Genomic DNA, 21,383 nt, shown 5'->3' on the forward strand with positions numbered 1-21,383 from the left:
TTTGACAGTAAGTTCTGCTAAATCTCCTGTCCTTACTGCAGGCATAGTGATCTTCTGAAATGCAGGTTTGATCATGTTCCTTCCCTGCTTGAAATAAATAATTAAATCCTTATGAGTTAAAAGCCCATTTTCAACATCGTGCATATCTCTTGTTCTTCTCCCCTGGGTCTGAAGAGGATGAAGGTGGAGGAGAGAGGGAAAGACAGAGAGATAAGGAAAAAAGGTAGAAAATCAAAACAAGAAGGGACAAAAAGAGAGAAGAAAAACTGAGTGTGGGTTAGCATTTGGGTGTGGAGTCAAGAAGCTAGAGGGTTAGTGAAATGATTTATGCAGTGCTTGTTGCCATCTGGGGAAACAACCCTTTAATCTATGCACATAGCCCCATGAGATCAAAATCTTGGACAGTTTCCTCACAACAAGAGATGTACACAAATTCCTTTCAGATTAGAAACAATCTGATTTTCTCCTGGATCGTCTGATGTAAATGTCCTTTCTCCTTGGGAAGGGGGTATGTAGAGGGTATTAAAGTAATGGAAGGAGATGGCTGAGAATGATATTTCACATAGAAGAAGAAAATGACTGCCATCTTTACAGCGAGGTTTATCTTACTTTAATGGCTTTTTTTCATTAATTACTATCCAGATCTCTTAATTACCAAGAGAACTGGATAGCACCTTCTCTGATTATCCACTCTAATACAACATCAACAATGTCTGTATTTTATTTTTACCAGCAGTTATCTCCATTGGAAATAGAGTGGAAATGAAATCAACAAAATTAACATTCCTTTGTTTTCAACATCAGTTGTTACTTCTAAGGGTAGTTTCTGGAACAGAGGATATATAGTAATAATAAGAGAAGCAGATTAAGGAAGAGGGGGAGAAGGAAAAGAATAACAACAAAAAGAGGAAAAGGAAGTCATTCACTCAATAACACATATAAAAACGTAAGTTAAGCAGAATTCTGACAAGGAGTTGGTGTCAACTATACTTGCCTCGGATCTCCTAGAGAAAATTTGATTTCATTTTTTTTCCCCCTAGAATGGGTGAAAGGTGTGCTCTGCCCATTGTAGTTGCCTGAACCATATGGATAACTGACTACCTCATAGTCAATTACATAGTTACATGGTGTATTCTCCTGCAATGAGATAATCATATCCCTTTTCATATCGGTCTCAAAAGTTGGATAAATTCAGGAGACCATAAATGCAATTCTCATTGCCCTAAATAATAATGTGTGTCCTGTGTGTGGGCGAGTTTTAAAAAATACAGATAAATTTAGCCATAGTGACAAATTTTATATGCAGGAGGCATGGATGTTGTTCCTCCACTGATATACAACAAGTTTGACAAAAACATATGGTGACATTGCAATTACTGTCTCTTCCTCATTCTGGCCTATGTCACCAGTTTTCTGTGGCTGGCATAATAAGGAATTCTAAGAAGACCTCAATCTACTAAACAAGGGAAGAATTCCTAGAGTGGGAAAAAGATGAAAGTGGGGGTAAAGGGAAAAACTGCCTACTGTTCTTTTATGACTCCGCTTCTGATCTGCCATCTTGCTGCCACCGTGGCACCACCTTAGAAAATCGGTGTGGTGATATGTCATGTCATTCCTCTGGAAATTCCCTAGGAAAGTTAAGTGGCTAGCTCATCGTCACATGGCTGGTGAGGATTATACTGAAATTCGTATCATTTTAAAACCCTCCACACTAGTGTTTTTCAACTTATCAGCTGCAAACCATTGGAGGGTTGCAGCAAAATTTTAAAAGAATCCTCAAATCCTTGTGTACACATATATTTTCTTGATCCACAATTCAAAAGATACTATGATTATCGTTATTATCATGCAGGAGGTCTACAAAATTGGTTGACACTTAAAAGGAGTACTCTTCTTACTAAAAAATTTAAATAAACAAAAGGAAACCATGACTATATACTTGTGGTTTTCACATTTTGAGGTTTCATAGATCAATATCAACATCATTCATTATATGTTTTTCAAACTTAAAATTATAGTCTTTCAAACTAAATAAATTTAGTTTTGTGGAAAACTCACTTCATGGTTCTTCCCTTCAAAATCAGTGAAAATGTTATCACGGGCCAGGACTAGTGTGAAACATGACATTTGGGAATCTTGCTTCTCACCGTACTATGCAGAAAAAGGTAAGAGTTCAACGGACTGTGAGTTGTTAGGATGGGTTTCGGGAAAGCCTATATACATATGAGGGTCCTTTATCCTACTCTGGGCTGACTTTTACCTGGCATTGCTTGCTGGTGATTACAGCTGGCCAGTCAACTCTTAGAACTGCCATCTCCAAGCTTGGCGATGGAAATGGTAGCTCACAAGCAGTTCATGTTCTTTCTAACTTAGAAATGATTCATCATTGTGGGTTGTGAAAGAGAGTGAAGAAATGGGCTCTCATATAGATTTCTCCTGCACTTCTTAATCTCTTGTTCTGTATGACCTAACCAAGAAGTATAACCTTAGTTGAAAAGTCAATCTAGGCTAAGGAAAAAAGAGTGTGGCAAATACTGACATACTGGCTGATTCATTCATTCAACGAACATTTGCAGAGCACCTACAACATTCCAGAACTGTGCAGAGGACACAGCGATTAAAAGCAAAGAACATCAGCAAAAACAATCTCTGCCATAAAAGCACCCAGGAAATGCACCTAATCTAGAATAGGGATGAATGGGGATTCATAGATGGCTTCCCAAAAGAGAGAACATCTGAGCTAAGTCTTGAAAACTTAATAGGGATGAGGCAGAAGACTTTGTCAGCAGAGTGAACAGCATGTGCAAACATGAAGCTTCTTGTCCATACCTCCCTTTTGTTATTTCAGAGATGGTTGATCTTTGTATACACCCACCATCTGAAGATGAAACCAGCCCCTGACCTGTCAGGGGTGGGGGTCTTTACCTGTCAGGAGAAATAGGTGCCCTGCTGTTGCCTTGTAAGGCCTTTTCTTCTCAGCTAAATAAGTAATATAAACAAGAACAGGACAACAGGGATGATCCTGCTGCAAAATACTCACATACATGTGGCCAGGCAAAGGGCCAATGCTAATCACAGCCTCCAGCACCTGCATACCCTCAGCTGTGGGGCTCAGTTCTCAAAGAAATACACATAAGGCCTGTCAGCACCTTGCCGTCTGCCTTGGGACAAGGATATCTAGGAACCTGCCTGAATGTTTCCCACATGCTACAAGGCCTGTTTTTCAACATTTACATACTTTTCTGGTACAGTAGTCCCAAACCCTGGCACAAAAGAATCCTTCAGAACCTGGACTAGGGGGTGAGCTGAAATTCGAACACCTCCTTAAGTTGAAAGGAGGCACCTGGTTGACACTCAGAGACATGTGAAGAGAAGGTTCCTCTGTTAAACAAAGGCTACCTTCAAGGCAGGCTTCATAAACAGGCAACCTGTGCAGTTGCAAAGGACCCCATGTTCAGAAGGGCTCTCAGGCTTGGTTCTATGCTCGGCTGGCATCTTCTTGAAATTATTAATAATTTTTAACAGGGAAGCATTTACACATCTTCATTTTGCACTAGGATCCACAAAGTTTTAGTGAGTCCTGACTACCTTCCCTGCCAAAGGCAAAATGGGGAGCTTAATCAAGGGCCTGGAGTTCTACACGAGCATGTGAAATGGAAGTGTGTTATAAAACAGAGAAAAATAAAATTGAGAGTTCAATTTTATCGTTTTTAAGGAAATATAGCATTGTTTGTTAAGTCAGGTACCCACAATTTTGATTTTCCAAGCCATTATGAAGTTTGTTACTCTGAAATGCCACTTTCTTTTATTGCTTTGTAGACTTTATACAATCCCTTTCTGTTTCTTTAACCTGGATGAGTAGCCCCAAATAAAAAGAGAATCACCATATGACCCAGCAATCCCACTACTGGGCATATACCCTGAGGAAACCATAATTCAAAAACAGTCATGTACCACCATGTTCATTGCAGCTCTATTTACAATAGCCAGGACATGGAAGCAACCTAAATATCCACTGACAGATGCATGGATAAAGAAGATGTGGCACATATATACAATGGAATATTACTCAGCCATAAAAAGAAATGAAATTGAGTTATTTGTAGTGAGGTGGATGGACCTAGAGTCTGTCATACAGCATGAAGTAAGTCAGAAAGAGAAAAACAAATACCTCATGCTAACACATATATATGGAGTATATACAAAACAAAAAAAAATAGTTCCTAAGACGCTACGGGCAGGACAGGAATAAAGATGCAGACGTAGAGAATGGACTTGAGGACACAGGGATGGGGAAGGGTAAGCTGGGATGAAGTAAGAGAGTGGCACTGACATATATACACTACCAAATGTAAAATAGATAGCTAGTGGGAAGCAGCCACTTAGCAAACAGGGAGATCAGCTCCGTGTTTTGTGACCACCTAGAGGGGTGGGATAAGGAGGGTGGGAGGGAGGAGATATGGGGATATATGTATATGTATGGCTGATTCACTTTGTTATAAAGCAGAAACTAACATATCATTGTAGAGCAATTATACTCCAATAAAGATGTTTAAAAAACAAAAAAAAGAGTAGCCCCAAAGACACACAATTCAGAGAAACACACAAAAATGTACCACACAGTGGTCAGAGCCACAGTACTGAAGCACTTTCTCTGTACAGATTTTCACCCTATGTCCCAACTGGTGAGAGATCACTGTAATCTTGTGTTTATCTTCCCTTTTACAACCTCAACCCACCATTCAGTTCCTTCTCAAGCACAACTTGAGTTCTCCTTGTGGTGATGCTACTCTCAGTCTTTTTTGGTAAATATTTTTTTGCATCACCAGCACCTTGATTTTCATCAGGACTGGCTACATAATTAGCAAGGCTCAGTGCAAAATGAAATGTGGGCTCCTGGTCACAAAATACAAATTAGTGAGAATTTTAAGGCAGCAAGAGTAACAGCATTAAACCATGTGTAGGGCCCTTCTAAGTGTGGGGCCTGTGTGACTACACTGGTTGAAAGCCCATGAAGCCAGCCCTGCTTCTCCCCGGCCAGAATTGGTCAAGTACCCACTCCTTAACTAATCACTGGTAAGAGGGTTGACAAGTTTAGCCTTGGACTAAGAACAGCTCCTTTGGAGCTGGGCATAAGTTCATCTTCCCCTGATCTGTACTGTATCTGGTGGCAAGGATTCATGTGTGAAACCAGGCTTCTTGTGAGTAGACATGAGGAACACATAGTTACTGAGTAGCCAACAACAGTACCCACTATACCATATACTGTATCCATGACTCAGAAGGAGGCATTCTTCTTCAGAAGCTCTCTTTGATGCAAGTTTTGGTTCCCTAGGGCCTTGAAGAGTTATTCGAATCAATCCTGCTCAAATCTTCCAACTCTCAATTCCCAGGTTTCCATGCACTTCAAACCTCGTCTCTGGTACCAACCCTGCCTGCAGGTACAAGTGGGGGTGAGAAGACACGGTTCCATCCTCTTGATAATTATCATATAATTAAGGAACCATGATCGAAAGACCATAAAACATACAAAAACTCAAATAATAGAAAAATTTTAAATAAAAATACCACTTAAAATCTACACGTTAGTGCGGAGACTTTACAGAAGTACTGGATTAACAAGCTCTGGGTGGAATCTTCAATATGAGTTTAGGAGGAAATAGATTTTTTTAAAAATTTATTTATTTTATCTTTGGCTGCATTGGGTCTTCGCTGCTGCACGCAGGCTTTCTTTAGTTGCGGCGAGTGGGGGCTACTCTTCGTTGTGGCGTGTGGGCTTCTCATTGCGGTGGCTTCTCTTGTTGCGAGCACGGGCTCTAGGTGCGAGGGCTTCAGTAGTTGTGGCACACAGGCTTCAATAGTTGTGGTGTGCAGGCTCTAGAGTGCAGGCTCAGTAGTTGTGGCACACGGGCTTAGTTGCTCCGTGGCATGTGGGATCTTCCCAGACCAGGGCTCAAACCCATGTCCCCTGACTTGGCAGGCAGATTCTTAACCAGTGCACCACAAGGGAAGCCCCAGAAATAGATTTTTAAATGGGGGAAATGGTCAGTGTTGGGTGTTTGAAAGGCATTTTGGAGCAAAAGACAGAGATTCACAATCCACAGGGGCAGAATTCTTATCCAGCCAATTTTGATAGTTCAGTGAATCCTTTTCAAGAGTCAAACAGGTTTGTTTGGCTAAAGTAGACTGTACAAGTCACTCAAAAATGTCAGTGGTGAAAGGAAAACCATCATGCAGTGGAAAGTCATTACTGGCAAGTTAGATCCAATGCAACAGACAACAGCATGGTTTCTAAAGACATATATAAACCATGAATTTTTACACCTATGTGAAAATTGAGTCTTTTGCTTCCGTTATTTCCTTCAGAACATTCACTCTTTCTTCATCTGGCCAAAATCCTGTTCAGACTGAGACAAACTGGGACCTGGGACCCTTTGCTGCACTGCTGTAACGCTTGCACCTGGACACACCTCTCTTCAAGCAACAAAATACAAAGAAGCTATATGGGACTAAAAATAACTGCCTGCATGCCCAGTTGGGGCAATTCTGGACAAAAGATACAAAGGGACCAAAAAACCCAAGAGCCACTTTTGAAGAGCCTGGAGCAAAAGCAGGGGGTCAGCAGCAAAAGCAGCGTACTGCGCACGCTCCCTGCACACACCACCACCTAAGGGGCGGGCAAAACACCTAAGCCACCCCTCTGGCCCGACCCCTGGACACAACCTTAACCTCAACCTCATATAAAGAGGAAGCTTACGCCCCCTCCTCAGCCAGCGAGCAAACAAAGGAATCTGTTGTTTGTTTTTGCTCCGGGCTGCTGCAGCAGGGGCCCCAATAAAGCCTAGCCTGAATTTCTTGTCTGGCCCCTGATCAATTTCTATTGATTAAGGAGGCCAAGAACGCTGGTCAGTAATAAGACCTTAAGACCAAGGTCAGGCCCTATCACTGCCAAGGAGCCTTCCTCAAACCTTCCGTGAACCTTCCTCACTTTGCAGTACTTCTCCTTCTGGCTGCAAAGGACTTAAGAAAATGACTGTTTCTTGTCCATGATCTCAGTGCGTGTTGTGACTTCTATTGAAATGATCTATTTTAGTGCCTCTCACTCACTGGAGTGTAAACTCCCTAGTGCTAGAAACTGCCTTATTCCTCTTCTGTGCCTTGCCTTGATAAGTGCTCAAGTTATCATGTATCAACATGTAATAAGTATTTTAAGAATGCTTATTGAAAGTGATGTGATCATAATATACATAGGGACAATAATTTTTAATAGTCTGTGTATATAATGGGAAAACAATACTCAGGAAAAAAAAGAATCGTATGTGTAAAAAGTAGATATTTTTTATGCTGCTGGTCACCTTAATGAAGTATTAGATTAGATTGCATAAGCACCAGATGAATGGATAACAGAACCCCAGTCACAACCATATCTCCAAATTACTACTGAGCAAGCAAAGACAAGGACTCAGAGATAGATGGAAGGTGGCTTCTCCAGCGGTGTTAAAAAATGCTTCTACAAAAGAGTAGCAAAGCTAAGGGTTTTCTGATCCTCCTTCACACTTAATTTTGCCATTTGGTTTTCCCATTCATGCTGACTTTCATGTCAATTTGTGCTTGCTTTCAGTGTGTGTGTGTGTGTGTGTGTGTGTGTGTGTGTGTGTGTGTGTGTGTGTGTGTGTGTGTGTGTGTGTGTGTGTGTGTGTGTATGCGCGTGCGTGTGTGAACACTCATGCATGTTATCATCTAAAAAAGAGTAATTCCTGAGAAAGTAACAGTGATGTGAAAGGAACTGGGATAGTAAAAAGGTCTCTGACTTTTCCTTTTTGTTCAGTTGGATTTTCTAGTAGGCTTTCTCGTGAACTTTTTCCTCTATTGACAAACTTAAAACCAGTAAATGACTGGTGAATTCCAACATCACTAGGAGATAACTTACCTCAGTTAAGACTGGACAATATAATCACAATTTCTATGTTAATTTCATAGCTCTGAGTAGATACTTAGTGGCAGTAATGGAAAAAAATCCAAACACTTTTGGAAAATATGAGAAAAACAAGGTTCTAAATCTAGAGTCTCTGAATTTCGTTATCAGTGTGAGATAAGATTGCCACATTAACAGCAAGGCAACAAAACACATTTAGGTATGGATACGTAATATGTGGAAATTATAATTACTTTAAATATATTCCTTATATTTGAGAAGCTCAAATATATTTTTCATGTGCTCTAATTCTCAATATAAGCTTAATTAGTACCTTATTAGAAATATTAAAAAAAATTTAAAGACATACTTTGAATTTCAATGATCTTCTGTAAAGAAATAACAGCATTCATATTCGGAGTTTGTTGGAGAATATCTTCTGCAAGTGGCTCCAGCTGCAAGAATGGTAAATAATGATATGAGCAGAACATTATGACTTTATAATAAGTTTCACAGAAGCACACCAAATTGAAACAACCTAAAAAAAAGCCTGCTCCAAGAACTACTTAACATTTTGCTGATACCAGTTCCAAAAGTGTAGCCAGTTTTATTTTCTGTTTTGCAGCAATGTAATTGAATTCCAAGGGGATTTTCTACTGGTCACAAAACTAATCTATGAAGTCCCTGAAGCAGGTGCATGTCTGTGTATTATTCATTAAAAATCCGAGTTATTTGTGTAATTTTTGTAGGTTCCTGACAAACCAAATTCCATCATGTCTGTATATGCAGCTGGGCCCTGCAAACGAAACCTCAGGGAAGTTGAAGTAGACAGAAGGTGGGCAGTCTATTATCCATACTTTTGTGGTGTTTTTACACCTAACTACCTTACACTTTTGGACACTTCACAGCAGAACGCCACGAGACATAGCTGCTCTTATTCAACTGCTATTGAATAAGTAGTAGAGAAAATGCTCAAATAAAACCAAAAGTAAAATAACTGTACATTTTCATTTAACTTCCACTGTATTCACATCTATGCAGATAGCCATGTGGAAGCACAGGACAAATTCCTGTCTTGCAAATCTATCCTGATCTTCTGGAATTACACTGATTTTTCATGGGGAAGCTCAGCAAACATTGTTTTGCAAGAAATGAAGAAGAGCTTTAAATAATTTATGGAGTGTTCTGGCAGAACTAAATCTGATGATGCATCCCTGGGAATACGTTGGTGATGTGGCTTCGTGTGGAGCAGGACAAACTGCATAGCAGAGCACTTGCAAACAAAATAGCTGTCCAGCTATTGTGACCCAGAAAGCGAGGAAAGTAATAGTAAAAAGGGATTAACAACAACAAAAAAGTTTTCTTATAAAAGTTAAAGTCAGTAGTCTCAAATAGGCCAAACTATTATATGGCAAGAACGGGAAACAATGTCACTAGACACTGTGCTAAAACATGAACCCATCTATGTCTCTTCATCTGTAGAAAAAAACTAAAAAACTCAGGGATTCCAAGTTTCCACAGCATGTGTGAGTGAATCTTCCCCCCAGGGTCTCTCTGAATTGATTATTCTATACTTTAATCATGGAATCTAAAACAATAGCACCTTTCTTCCAGATGCCATAGGATAACAGACTAGCTCAGGGATATTTATACATGGGTAAATTCACTAAATATAACTTTCCAGAGTGTTTTTCTTAGCTGCCAAAGAAAAACATTTAAAACATCAAAAGGTTTACTTGCAGTACAGTTTGGCAAGAGGAAAAAAAAAAAAAACCCACAGTGTCAGTGAAAGGTTCTGCAATCTTCAACTCTTAAAATTTGTTAAAAATCATTTTTTTAAAAAATCTGGTATTTCAGATAGTATCTTCAAAAATATGTTATCCTAGTAACACCCTCTTAACTCAGAGGAATTGCTGAATCATAAACGGAAGGTTACTTGGAAAACTCTTACTCAAGAATTAGGGCTGAGCTACCTTGCTCATAAATAATCTTTCCTTTCACTTCTCTCTCAGGGCTTAGAGAAAAATTTTAATAGAAATTAGGCAGACTTTATTAACAAGATGTTCTGAAATATCACTCTATGTTCGAATACTTAAGAATAAAAGCACAACGTAGTATGAGCATATTTAGTTCTTAAACAAGCTTTCCTGAGACTTCAGGGTAAAATGCTGACAAATGGAAAGGTGCTAGCTACTGGAAAGAAAGCTACAGGCACATCATTAATGTAAAAACCTCACTTCTGGAACACTCTCACATTAGGTCCATGGGCTATTTTTAGGACCTGGGTTATGTAGAAAGTAAACTTGATGCAGAGTGTTGAGAGTAAAAATACAAACAACCCTAAACCTCCAATTTGGAATTGTCAGTTAGATACGATAAAGTTGTGTCTACTTATGAAAGCAACCTAGAGAATTAAGGCAATTACATTGATAATTTAAGCCTCCCAAACCATTTCCCTGCATATTTTAGGTGAATGTCATTTAGAGGATTTAACCTTCAGTAAATTGCCCCAATTTGTTTCATTTTGAGTGTATACACACAGACAGAGCTGAATTCAGAAAGTTCTCAATGTAGGTTCTTTATTTTTTTCTCTAGTAGCTCTGCTGAGAAGGTAATGGGTAATACTCTCAGTTGGCAAGAAGGCAAGCAGCATTTAGTCTGTTTTCATAATATTAAAACCTTGTATAGAGGGACCACAGAATTGAGTTGTCTTTTCTAAACGAGTTTGTTGATTTAATAATTCACAGTTATAAGCACTAAAAACATCTGACTGAAGCATCTGTTTAATAAATATTTATGAGTATTGGTCATTATTAATAAAATCTAATAACTAACTGTAATAAAGTAATATTAAACAAATAGTCATATTTTATAACTTTGGAGCAAAAAATAAGAATATACAGTAAAGCTGTGTTATATATCTAGTTTGGCCGATAAGATGTAGCAAAAACACTGGCAATAAGGCTAATCAATGTTAGTAAGAGTTATTAAAAGATAAATAAGGAAATAATTTATGCAAACCAGAGAACTTCTGCATGCAAAAGTTATACTAAGATCAAACAGATGCAGATGTAGGAAATATCACACACCCATCACACCGTCTTTTTGCACAATTCCATCAAGTAATAATAGAGTTATAAGATACACTAGATGATTTAACACAACTTCTTGACATTTGAAGCTCTCATCTAGGTTTCCTATATCTAAAGCTTAAATGCAATCATTACTTACTGCAATTCTTTATATAAATTTTCAGACTCAGTATAGGGGTATTTACTTTTCTACATCTTTTACAGAAAGTTGCAATACCCTATTGATACAATTCAGATGTATCAATACATCTGAATGTACAATGTACATGCATATACCATGTAATTTCTAAGTACTACAGCTATTTTAAAACACCATAAAAGTTGGGGCCATTATCATGTTGTGAATAAATAATTTTCAGATTCTTTAGAATCAGATCATTTAAATCATCAAAAATCACTTTAGTTGGCTAACATGCACTTATGGAAAAAGGCAAGGGTATCCTTGGAGAAGCTCGAGAAGAAGTTTTAAAACTCACTTTGTACTTATGAGACATGAAAATCATCTCTATTATTTTCATGATTGAGAAAAGAACAGAAAAAAAAAGCTAAACATATTTTGCAAAATATAACAGATACAAGAGGACAGATGCACACATCAACCAAGCAAAGGATCTACTAAGTACTCTTAGCTTTTATATTATGTTTCCCAAATGTGCCAAGTATACTTGGCATACTCTTATACCTTTATTTATTCTGTTCTCTCTGAATTGTATTTTCCCTATCCTTCTTTGAATTGGTGAAACCTTACTAAATCATTCAAGGACTAACACAAACACTGCCTGCTCTGAAATCTTTTCTAAAATCCTCTGATAGAGCAAACTGCTTCCACTCGTTGTCTCCTTTCCACACAAATTCTCTTGTTTATTACTCTACACATTATATTGTAGTCAGCCATGTGTGTCATTCTCTATTTTGTTGTGAGCAATTTAAAGGCAAAGATAGAGCCTGGTATATAATAGGCATTTAAAAAAAATGTTGAATGAATGGAGGAATGATTAATTGAAAGAAAACATGGGGAGATAGGCTTTATTTGGCTCGCCATAGCTAACAGACCTACATGGAATATGTTCTTCCACTTGGCTGTCTGCCATAATCAGGGCATGTTTTTAGACTAAAAGAATTGGGAAAACAACAGAGATAATTCACTTTTAAATCAAAATAATTGATTTTTAATTGATTTTTAAATTAACCATCCATTTTGTTAAACTAATTTATTAATTCCAATGATGTATAAACAAATAATTTTGTATAGACTTTATATAATCATATCTTCTGTGAATAAAGAGAGATTTATTTATTCCACTCCAATCTTTATATTTTTAAATTTCTTTTTCTTACCCTATTGCACTGTCTAGGACCACCAGTGTAATGTTAAAATGAAGCACTAAGAGTGAATATCTTTGTCATGTTTTTTTATTTCAAAGAAAAATTCTCATGTTTCGCTTTTAAATCTGATGCATACTATAGGATGTTTGTAGATATCCTTTATCAAGCTAATAAGTTATTCCCAGTTTATCAAAAGTAGTTCATAATTGAGTGTCTAATTTATCAAATTTTTAAACATCTATTGAAATGGTTATATTTCTTCTTCATTCTCTTAATGTGGTGAATTATAACAACTTATTTTGGAATGTTAATATCCTACATTCTTGGCCTAAACACAATTATATTATGGGTTTTTAAGATAATGATGAACTGCTAATATTTTGTTTAGGGTTTTAACTGCTATGCTTATAAGCAGGATTTTCCTGTAATATTCTTTTTTTATAATGTTCTTTTGAGCTTGGGTGTCAATAGTATACTAGCCTCAAAAATCATTTATGAAGTGTTCTCTTCCCATCTTCCCCTTTACTCTAAAACAGTATAAATTATTAGCAGAATTCACTGCTGAAGCTATATGGGGCTGGTGTTTTCTGTTGGTATATCTGGTATTGAAGATTCAATTTTGTTAATTATGGTAGCATTCAAATTTTCTGTCTTTTTGATTCAGTTTATTTTTACAAGAATTTTTCCATTTCAAATAAAATTTCAATTTTCTTTTACATGAAGTTTTTTTAAAATATTCTCTTGTAATCATTTTTTTTTTTTTTTTTTTTTTCAGTATGCGGGCCTCTCACTGCTGTGGCCTCTCCCGTTGCGGAGCACAGGCTCCGGACGCGCAGGCCCAGTGGCCATGGCTCACGGGCCCAGTCGCTCCGCGGCATGTGGGATCCTCCCAGACGGGGGCACGAACCTGCGTCCCCTGCATCGGCAGGCGGACTCTCAACCACTGCGCCACCAGGGAAGCCCTCTTGTAATCATTTTAATACACTAAAATCTGTGGTAAAGTCTTTTTTTCATTCAGAGTGCTGGTAATGTAGGACTTTTCTTTCAATCAGTCTTTCTAGAGTGCTATCAATTTTGTTAATTATTTCAAAGAACTAAAATTTGACATTTTAATTCTTATATATTATATGCTTATTTTTATTTCATTGTTTCTTTATATTTAAGTCACTCACTTCATGTTTAATTTGTTGCTTTGATTTCCTAATTTCTTGAGTTGTGTGTTTCTATCTGTAATTTTAAACTTTTTTCTATTCTAGTATATACATTTAAAGCTTTACATGTGTTTCCAAATTCAGCTTATACATATTACACTTTTTTTGATATTTCATATTTTCATAATTATTCAGCTCAAAATACTAAATTTACTGTGATTTCTTTGACACATAAGAGATTGTATTTTGAAATCTCCAAATATATGAGATTTTCCAATTATCTTTTTATTTCAAATTATACAACCACTTTTTCAAAGTTTTGTTTTACACTTCATCTTTTTATTTTACATCACTGGTATTTTGTTTTATTTTTTAATTTAATTTTATTGTAGTAAGAACACTGAACATGAGATCTAACTACTTAAACAGATTTTTTAAGTGTATAGTACGCTATTAATGACTATAGGTACAATGTTATAGAGCAGTTCTCTAGAGCTTATTCATCTTGCTTGACTGAAACACTATGTCCATTGATTAGTAACTCCCCAATTCTCCCTCTCCTCATCTGCTGACAACCACCATTCCACTCTTTGATTCTATGAATTTGATTATTTTATATACCTTATATAAGTGGAATCATACAGTATTTGTCTTTCTGCAACTGGATTATTTCACTTAGTATAATGTCTTCAAGGTTTATCCAAGTTGTTGCATATTGCAGAATTTCCTTCCTTTTAAAGACTGAATACTATTCCATTGTATGTATATACCATTTTCTTATCCATTCATCTGTCAGTGAACATTTAGCTGGTGTCTACATCTTGGCTATGGTGAATAGGGCTTCAGTATTCATAGTGCTAATGTCTCTTTGAGATCCTGATTTTGATTCTTTTGGATAAATACCCAAAAGTGGGACTGCTGGATCACATGGTAGTTCTATATTTAATTTTTTGAGAGCCCTCTATACTGTTTTACATAGCAGTCGCACCATTTTGTATCCCCACCAACAGAATGCAAACATTCTAATTTCTCCACGTCCTTGCCAACACTTCTTGTCTTTGGGGGTTTTTTTTGTTTGTTTTTTAAATAATCGTCATCCTGATATTCTGACAGATGTGAAGTGATATCTCATTGTGGTTTAGATTTACATTTCCCTGATGATTAGTGATGCTAAGCATTTCTCATATACCTGTTGGCCATTTGTATGTCTTCTTTGGAGAAATGTCTATTTAAGTTCTTAGCCCATTTTAAAATCAGGTTTACTATATTTTACTACTGAGCTGTTAAGAGTTCCATATATATTTTGGAGATGAACACCTTATCAGATATATGGTTTGGACATATTATCTCCCATTCCATAGATTGCCTTTTTACTCTGTTGAATGTCTTCTTTGTTGTTCAGAAGTTTTTCAGTTTGATGTCGTCCCACTGGTTTATTCTGTTTTGTTGCCAGTGCTTTTGGTGTCATATCCATGAAATTAATGCTGAGACCAAAGTCATAAAAGTTTACCCTTATTTTTTTTTTTTAAGGATTTTTATAGTTTGAGGTCTTATGTTGAAGTATTTAACTACTTACCCATTTATTTTTGTGCATGGTATAAGAAAAGGGTACAGCTTCATTCTTTTACAAGTGGATATCTAGTTTTCCCGATACTATTTGTTCAAGAAATTATCCCTTCTCTATTTTGTATTCTTAGCACTCTTTTGAAGATCAGTTGACCATATATGTGTGGATTTATTTCTGTACTTTCTATTCTGTTCCCTTGGTCTGTATGTCTGTTTTTATGGCAGTACCCTACTGTTTGATTACTGTAGCTTTGTAATATATTTTGAAATCAGGACATATGATGCTTCCAACTTCATTCTTCTTTCTCAATATTGCTTTTTTATTTGTGGTCCTTTGTGATTCCATATGAATTTTAGAATTTTTTTTCTATTTCTGTAAAAAATGCTAAAGTATTGGGATTTTGATAGGAATTGTAATTGAATCTCTTGATTACTTTGGGTAGTAAGGGCATTTTTACAATATTAAGTCTTCCAATCCATGAACATGGGATATCTTTCCATTTGTTATATAATATAGATTCTAGTTTAGTTTCACTATGAGAGATTATACTCTTTGAAATCCATTAGCTGAAACTTACTGAAACTTGCTTTATACCCCCAAATATGGTCTATTTTTGAAAACTTTACATGTGTCCTTGAAAAGAATGATATTCTGCAGTTACTGGGTAAAGCCTATTATTTATTTCAGTTAGAGCAGGTTTATTAAGGTGTTTAAGTCTTATACATACCCCCCTTTTTTACTGTCTTCTTTCTCTATCAGCTGCTGAAAGAGGTGTCTTAAAGTCTGTCACTATGATTGTGGTATTAACTATTTTTTCCATTTGTTTCATTCAGCTTTTTCTTGATATGCTTTGAAGCTGTGTTATTAAAACACAATTTTAAGTTGTTTTATCCTACCAGTTAATAGAATATTTTACCACTATGAAGCATCTCTAACTCTAGTTCTTTTTTTGTCTTAACATCCACTAAAGTGATACTGATAGAGCCATGTAAGCTTTCATTCAGTAAGTTAATGTAGTTTAATTTTTTATTCATTAAATTTTTTAAAATTAATTATTTATTTATTTATTTTATCTTTGGCTGCATTGGGTCGTCATTGCTGTGCATGGGCTTTCTCTAGTTGAGGCAAGCTGGGGCTACTCTTCGTTGTGGTGTGCGGACTTCTCACGGCAGGGGCTTCTCTTGTTGTGGAGCATCGGCTCTAGGCACATGGGCTTGAGTAGTTGTGGCACACGGGCTTCAGTAGTTGTGGCGCACAGGCTTAGCTGCTCCGTGGCATGTGGTATCCTCCCAGGGCATGTGGGATCCTCCCGGACCAGAGATCGAACTTGTGTCCCCTGCATTGGCAGGCGGATTCTTAAGCACTGTGCCACCAGGGAAGTCCCTTTTCTTCATTTTTTATATTCAAACTTTATCACTATATCACAGAAAGTGTCCCTTTAAACAGCACTTTTTATTACTATGTGATAATCTTTGCTTTTATTGGTGAACTAAATCCATTTATATGTATCTTGTGAAATTGTACAAGGTGATTCTAAAATTGTATATGAAAACACAAAGGGGACAAATGTAACCAAGACTGTCTTGAAGAAAAACAAACTGGGAGATTTGTTTTACTAGATATCAAGATTGCTTATAACACTATGTAAGTGAAGACAGTCTGATAATGTCTCAAGGATAATGAGACCTGCAGAAAAGACTAGAGTCTCCATGTATATATGGATAAAGATACCACTGCTGAGCCATAAGGAATGAATGGCCTTTTCAATAAATGGTACTTGATCAACTATATATCCACATTAAAAAAAACTTGACTTCTAAATTATGCCATATACATATGCAATTCCTGAAGAACTGCACATCTGAATGTTCAAGTCAAAAATCTTTAAGAAGAGAATAGAGAGAATATTTTCATGATTTTGCGTATACAGAAAGAATATTTAAACAGAATACAAAAAGAACTAATCCCAAAGGAAATGACTGATAAATTACTACATTGAAAATTATTTTTATTTATCAAAGGACATGATTAAGAGGGTAAAAAGACAGACAAGGTATTTCAACATATGAAACCAACAACAGAATCTATAAAGAACTGCTCAGGGCTTCCCAGGTGGCGCGGTGGTTAAGAATCCGTTTGCCAATGCAAGGGACAAGGGTTCAAGCCCCGGTCCGGGAAGATCCCACATGCTGCGGAGCAACTAAGCCCGTGCACCACAACTACTGAGCCTGCACTCTGGAGCCTGTGAGCCACAACTACTGAGCCCACGTGCCACAACTACTGAAGCTCGTGTGCTTAGAGCACATGCTCTGCAACAAGGGAAGCCACTGCAATAAGAAGACCGTGCACCACAACGAAGAGTAGCCCCCGCACTCTGCAACTAAAGAAAGACCGCACAGCTACGAAGACCCAGCACAGCCAAAAATAAATAAATTTATTTAAAAAAAAAGAACTGCTCAAATAAGTAAGAAAATGTCCATCTGAAAGTAAACAAAAGCTTGAATAGGTGCTTCAAAAATGGTATGTACAAATAATAAATAGATGAAGAGCTGTTTTAGTTAATTAGTATTCTGGAAGAGCAAAGCCATGATGATATTCTACTACACACATAACAAAAATGTCCAAAATTTTAAAAGACTGCTAATACCAAGTTTTGGAAGGACACAGAACAATGGAAATAGTCATATGCTGCTGATAGAGTATGAATTGTGACAAACCCTATGGAAAGCAGTTTGGTATTATCTACAAAGATTAAATGCATGCATACCCCATGACCCAGCAATACTACTTTTAGATATATACTCAACAGAAATGTGTGTACAAATGTACAAAAAAACATTTATAAAATGTCTATCACCGTACTGTTTACAACAGCCCCCAAACTAGAAAAATTCCCTCTACTCATTAAAAGTAGAATAGATAAATAAACCATGACATTGTCCTGGAAAGTCTTTCTATGGAATCTAATACTATATAATGATGAAAATGAATAAACTATAGCTTATTGCACAAGTATGGATGACTCTCACAATGTTGAGCAAAATAAGTTATATATATATAATCATATATATATGTATATATATATATATGTGATTTCATGTATACAAAGCTCAAAAACAGATAAATTAAAATCTTATGTTAGAAACCAGAAAATTGGTTACTTTCAGAAAAGAGAAAGGAAGTACTGATTGGGAAAGTGTGTATGTGATCTGCTGAGGTGCTGACATTATTCTGTTTACTGACTTGGTTGATAGTTATATATGTGTTCTATTTGTGATATTTCATTGCATTGTACATTCATGTCTAATGCACTTTTCTATATGAATATTGTATCTTATCATTAAAAGCAGTTTAAAAAGAGAATATGTTTTATGACATAAGGGAATAGGGAAACTAAGTCTGGTTCTTGAGTCCATGCTTATTCTACTATATTATGGTGCATCTAAGAAAAAAAGTGAGATTATACGTTTTGCAGCAAGAACAAGTTACATTCTTAGATACAGGCCACAAATTCACCTATAAAGGGAACTGAAAGTCCCCTATAACATGCAAAGCAACTCAGAAAAAAAATGCAGAAAAGGTTCAGTTGTCAGGGTCAAAGATCTTGTGGAACCTTGGAAGAATATGATGATCAAGACCAAGAGGATAAGGGAAGCAGAGTGCCATGAAGACCTGACTCTCCATGCTGAGGAACTATTCTGGATTCCCTAGTGAGGAGGGATTGGTGGTTAAAACTCAGCTCTCATTGAAATAATTATCTTAGAGATGCCTGCAATTAGTTGTATATGTTTAATTTGATTGCTTAAGTAAACCTGGATATAATTTTATCCATATTGTGATTCATGAGTCATTCTCAAAATAACCCCTTTTACTCATTTGGAGTCATTAAAATTCTTGACCAAATAGATGGGAAACAAAAGTAAATCAGAATAGATTCTACTGATAATCAAGTTACTATACTGACACACTATTGCGATTGTTCAGACTGAGTCTGCCTGCAACCTACCTTCATACAGACAATGATGATATCACACAGCAATAAAGATACACCTCTGGCCAAGAGAAGTGATATAAACCTAACAAGTCTTAAGAGACTATCAGGAGGACCAAGAGGCAAAGGGTACAGTCATGGCCATTCAGCTCACAGGAGATACTGAAGGAATTCCCTTAATAAAATATGAGGGACAGCGGGGCTAGACTCTGAGATTATTACATGGTTATTATTCTATTAGTTGAGTTTTATCCAAAACTACCCCAGCTTAGATAAATGTAGGTTATACAATATATTGGCCAATGAATGGAAGGAGGAAGACTATGAGGAAGTGCCTCTATCCACTATCATATCCAAATAGTATACCACAGTTTCCATGGTACTTAACTATGGAAAGTTTGGACATGATGGCATATTTAAGCATCTATGGCAATAACTAGCTAAATAATTAAAAATGAACTTAAAGGTAAAAAGGAGGCATAGTGGTCTATTAGAAAGAGGATAATGAATACAATTAGTTGGATAATTCACACTATCAATATTTTGTTTAAACATTGAGGTAAGAGTGTAAATATGCAATATAATGAGAAAATATTCCAAATCACCCAGTTGAGTTAGGAAAATACTATATATATTAAAAGGTGCATGTTAAACTGAAGTTTCAATAACATTTAAGAGATGTGCGGTCAGTGCTTTATGTGTAGTTTCCTAATGTAATGTCCACAGTCTAGACATCAATTGTTATTAAAAACGGCTTAATTCATCCTATAAGCAAAAAATCTTGTTTCCTTGTCCCTGTTTTTCAAATAAGTTTTGTAACTCCTCATGTTTCACTGTCTTTTATTCTTGTTTGTCTTATCCTCATTTGCTTTTTTGTTTTCTCTATTTCAATCTGCTGATATGCATGTTTTAAACTGTTTTTTCTTAATTATTTTGTTACGTAAAGAGATTTTTACTATACTGTGTTTGAAATATTGACTTTTCTGCTAAGACCTGTTTCACATATCATGCAGCAGTGGTACAGTGGTAAATGTTTAATAGCTGACTGTCAAAAACAATAGTTGTAATTTGTAGCATTTGCTGATTTCCATGGTGTAAATACTCCCACCATAGCCTATTTCAAGCTAACAATGTGATATCACTGAACTCAGATTTGAGCAGAGATGCACACACTTAGCACTCACAAGCCATTAAGAGACAGCTCTAACATATCACTAATAGGCTATTATTTTGTTTGTTGATAATTTGGGGGAAATTGTTCCTAACAATTATTTCCTTAATAAACTTTTGTTTTCTTGCATGAGATTGCCTTATTCAAAACGCACACACTGTTTTGTTGTTATTTTACCACAAAGGATGGGACTCATTTGTTCAAGTCTTCCATATTGTCCACAGGAATTCTAATTCCTTACAGTATTCCATTCCACTGATCCAATCTCATTATTCACTTTTATTCCACTCAAAGTATCCTCTCCTCTGCCACAAACAAACAAGCCCAAAAAAGAGTCATCCACAATTCCAAGAAGTCTTAATGTCTTTATCTATGTTATCTCCACTACAAGAGAGAAATTCTTTGCTTTGATTTCAGCTTGTCAAATTATCATTTTTATTCAAGATCAAAGTTAAAAGTTACTTCCTCTATTAAAATATTCCTCCATCCTTATAGTTAAAAATAATGGGTCCTACATTACACTCCCAAAGTACTTTGTTTATATTTCTTTTACTTTTACTTGTATCAGAACTTACGGGTATAAAATTGATGTCCAATAAAAGACTACTGAATGAATAGACAGACAAATGAATATCATAACATGTTTACTTCACCACTGAAAAGAAATGCTTTCTCTCCTTTATTGGTAACCAGAACCCTAAGAAGTGTCCAGGTTCCCAGCCCACATTCCTTTTAACACCTTCGAAAAAGCCTAAAGACAATCAGTACAGAAGATCTGCATGATGGAGTTTTGAGTTATCCAGATAACTTCTAGTTTATTTGGCATTTGCTAAAACAGATAAACAGAAAACTCCACAATCACTTTGGCTCTACTTCTCATAGGCTTTTAAGAAATGCAAATTCATAGGCTTTATCTATCAATACAATAGAGAATATCTTCAAATAATATTTTCCAAAACATTTTAACTCTTTAGATTATCCATACACTTTTTCAGAGTGCGGATAGGTTTCAAAGTCTAAGAAAAGACCATGAAAAACATTACTCTGGATTATCACACATTTTCCCTGTAGTCACTTCTACCTCTCTCGACTCATGACTTGCAACTATTTAGGAGCTTTTGTAAGCTTTCCCAGATTCACACCAGTTCCCCGATGGAGTCAGCCATACAT

General features: G+C 36.3%; 1 protein-coding gene across 12 annotated transcripts in view; it reads right to left on the bottom strand.

Moving 5' to 3' along the window:
* HDAC9 (histone deacetylase 9) overlaps window positions 1-21,383 on the bottom strand; it is a 576,603-nt gene that overhangs the window by 47,997 nt on the left and 507,223 nt on the right. For all 12 annotated transcript variants that reach the window (XM_073809646.1, XM_033862982.2, XM_033862975.2 and 9 more), the window contains one exon: window positions 8,286-8,370. In XM_073809646.1, coding sequence (XP_073665747.1) covers window positions 8,286-8,370 — 85 coding nt within the window. The remainder of the gene's footprint in view (window positions 1-8,285; window positions 8,371-21,383) is intronic.

Source organism: Tursiops truncatus, chromosome 9, assembly GCF_011762595.2.
Source record: "Tursiops truncatus isolate mTurTru1 chromosome 9, mTurTru1.mat.Y, whole genome shotgun sequence".
Taxonomy (NCBI): domain Eukaryota; kingdom Metazoa; phylum Chordata; class Mammalia; order Artiodactyla; family Delphinidae; genus Tursiops; species Tursiops truncatus.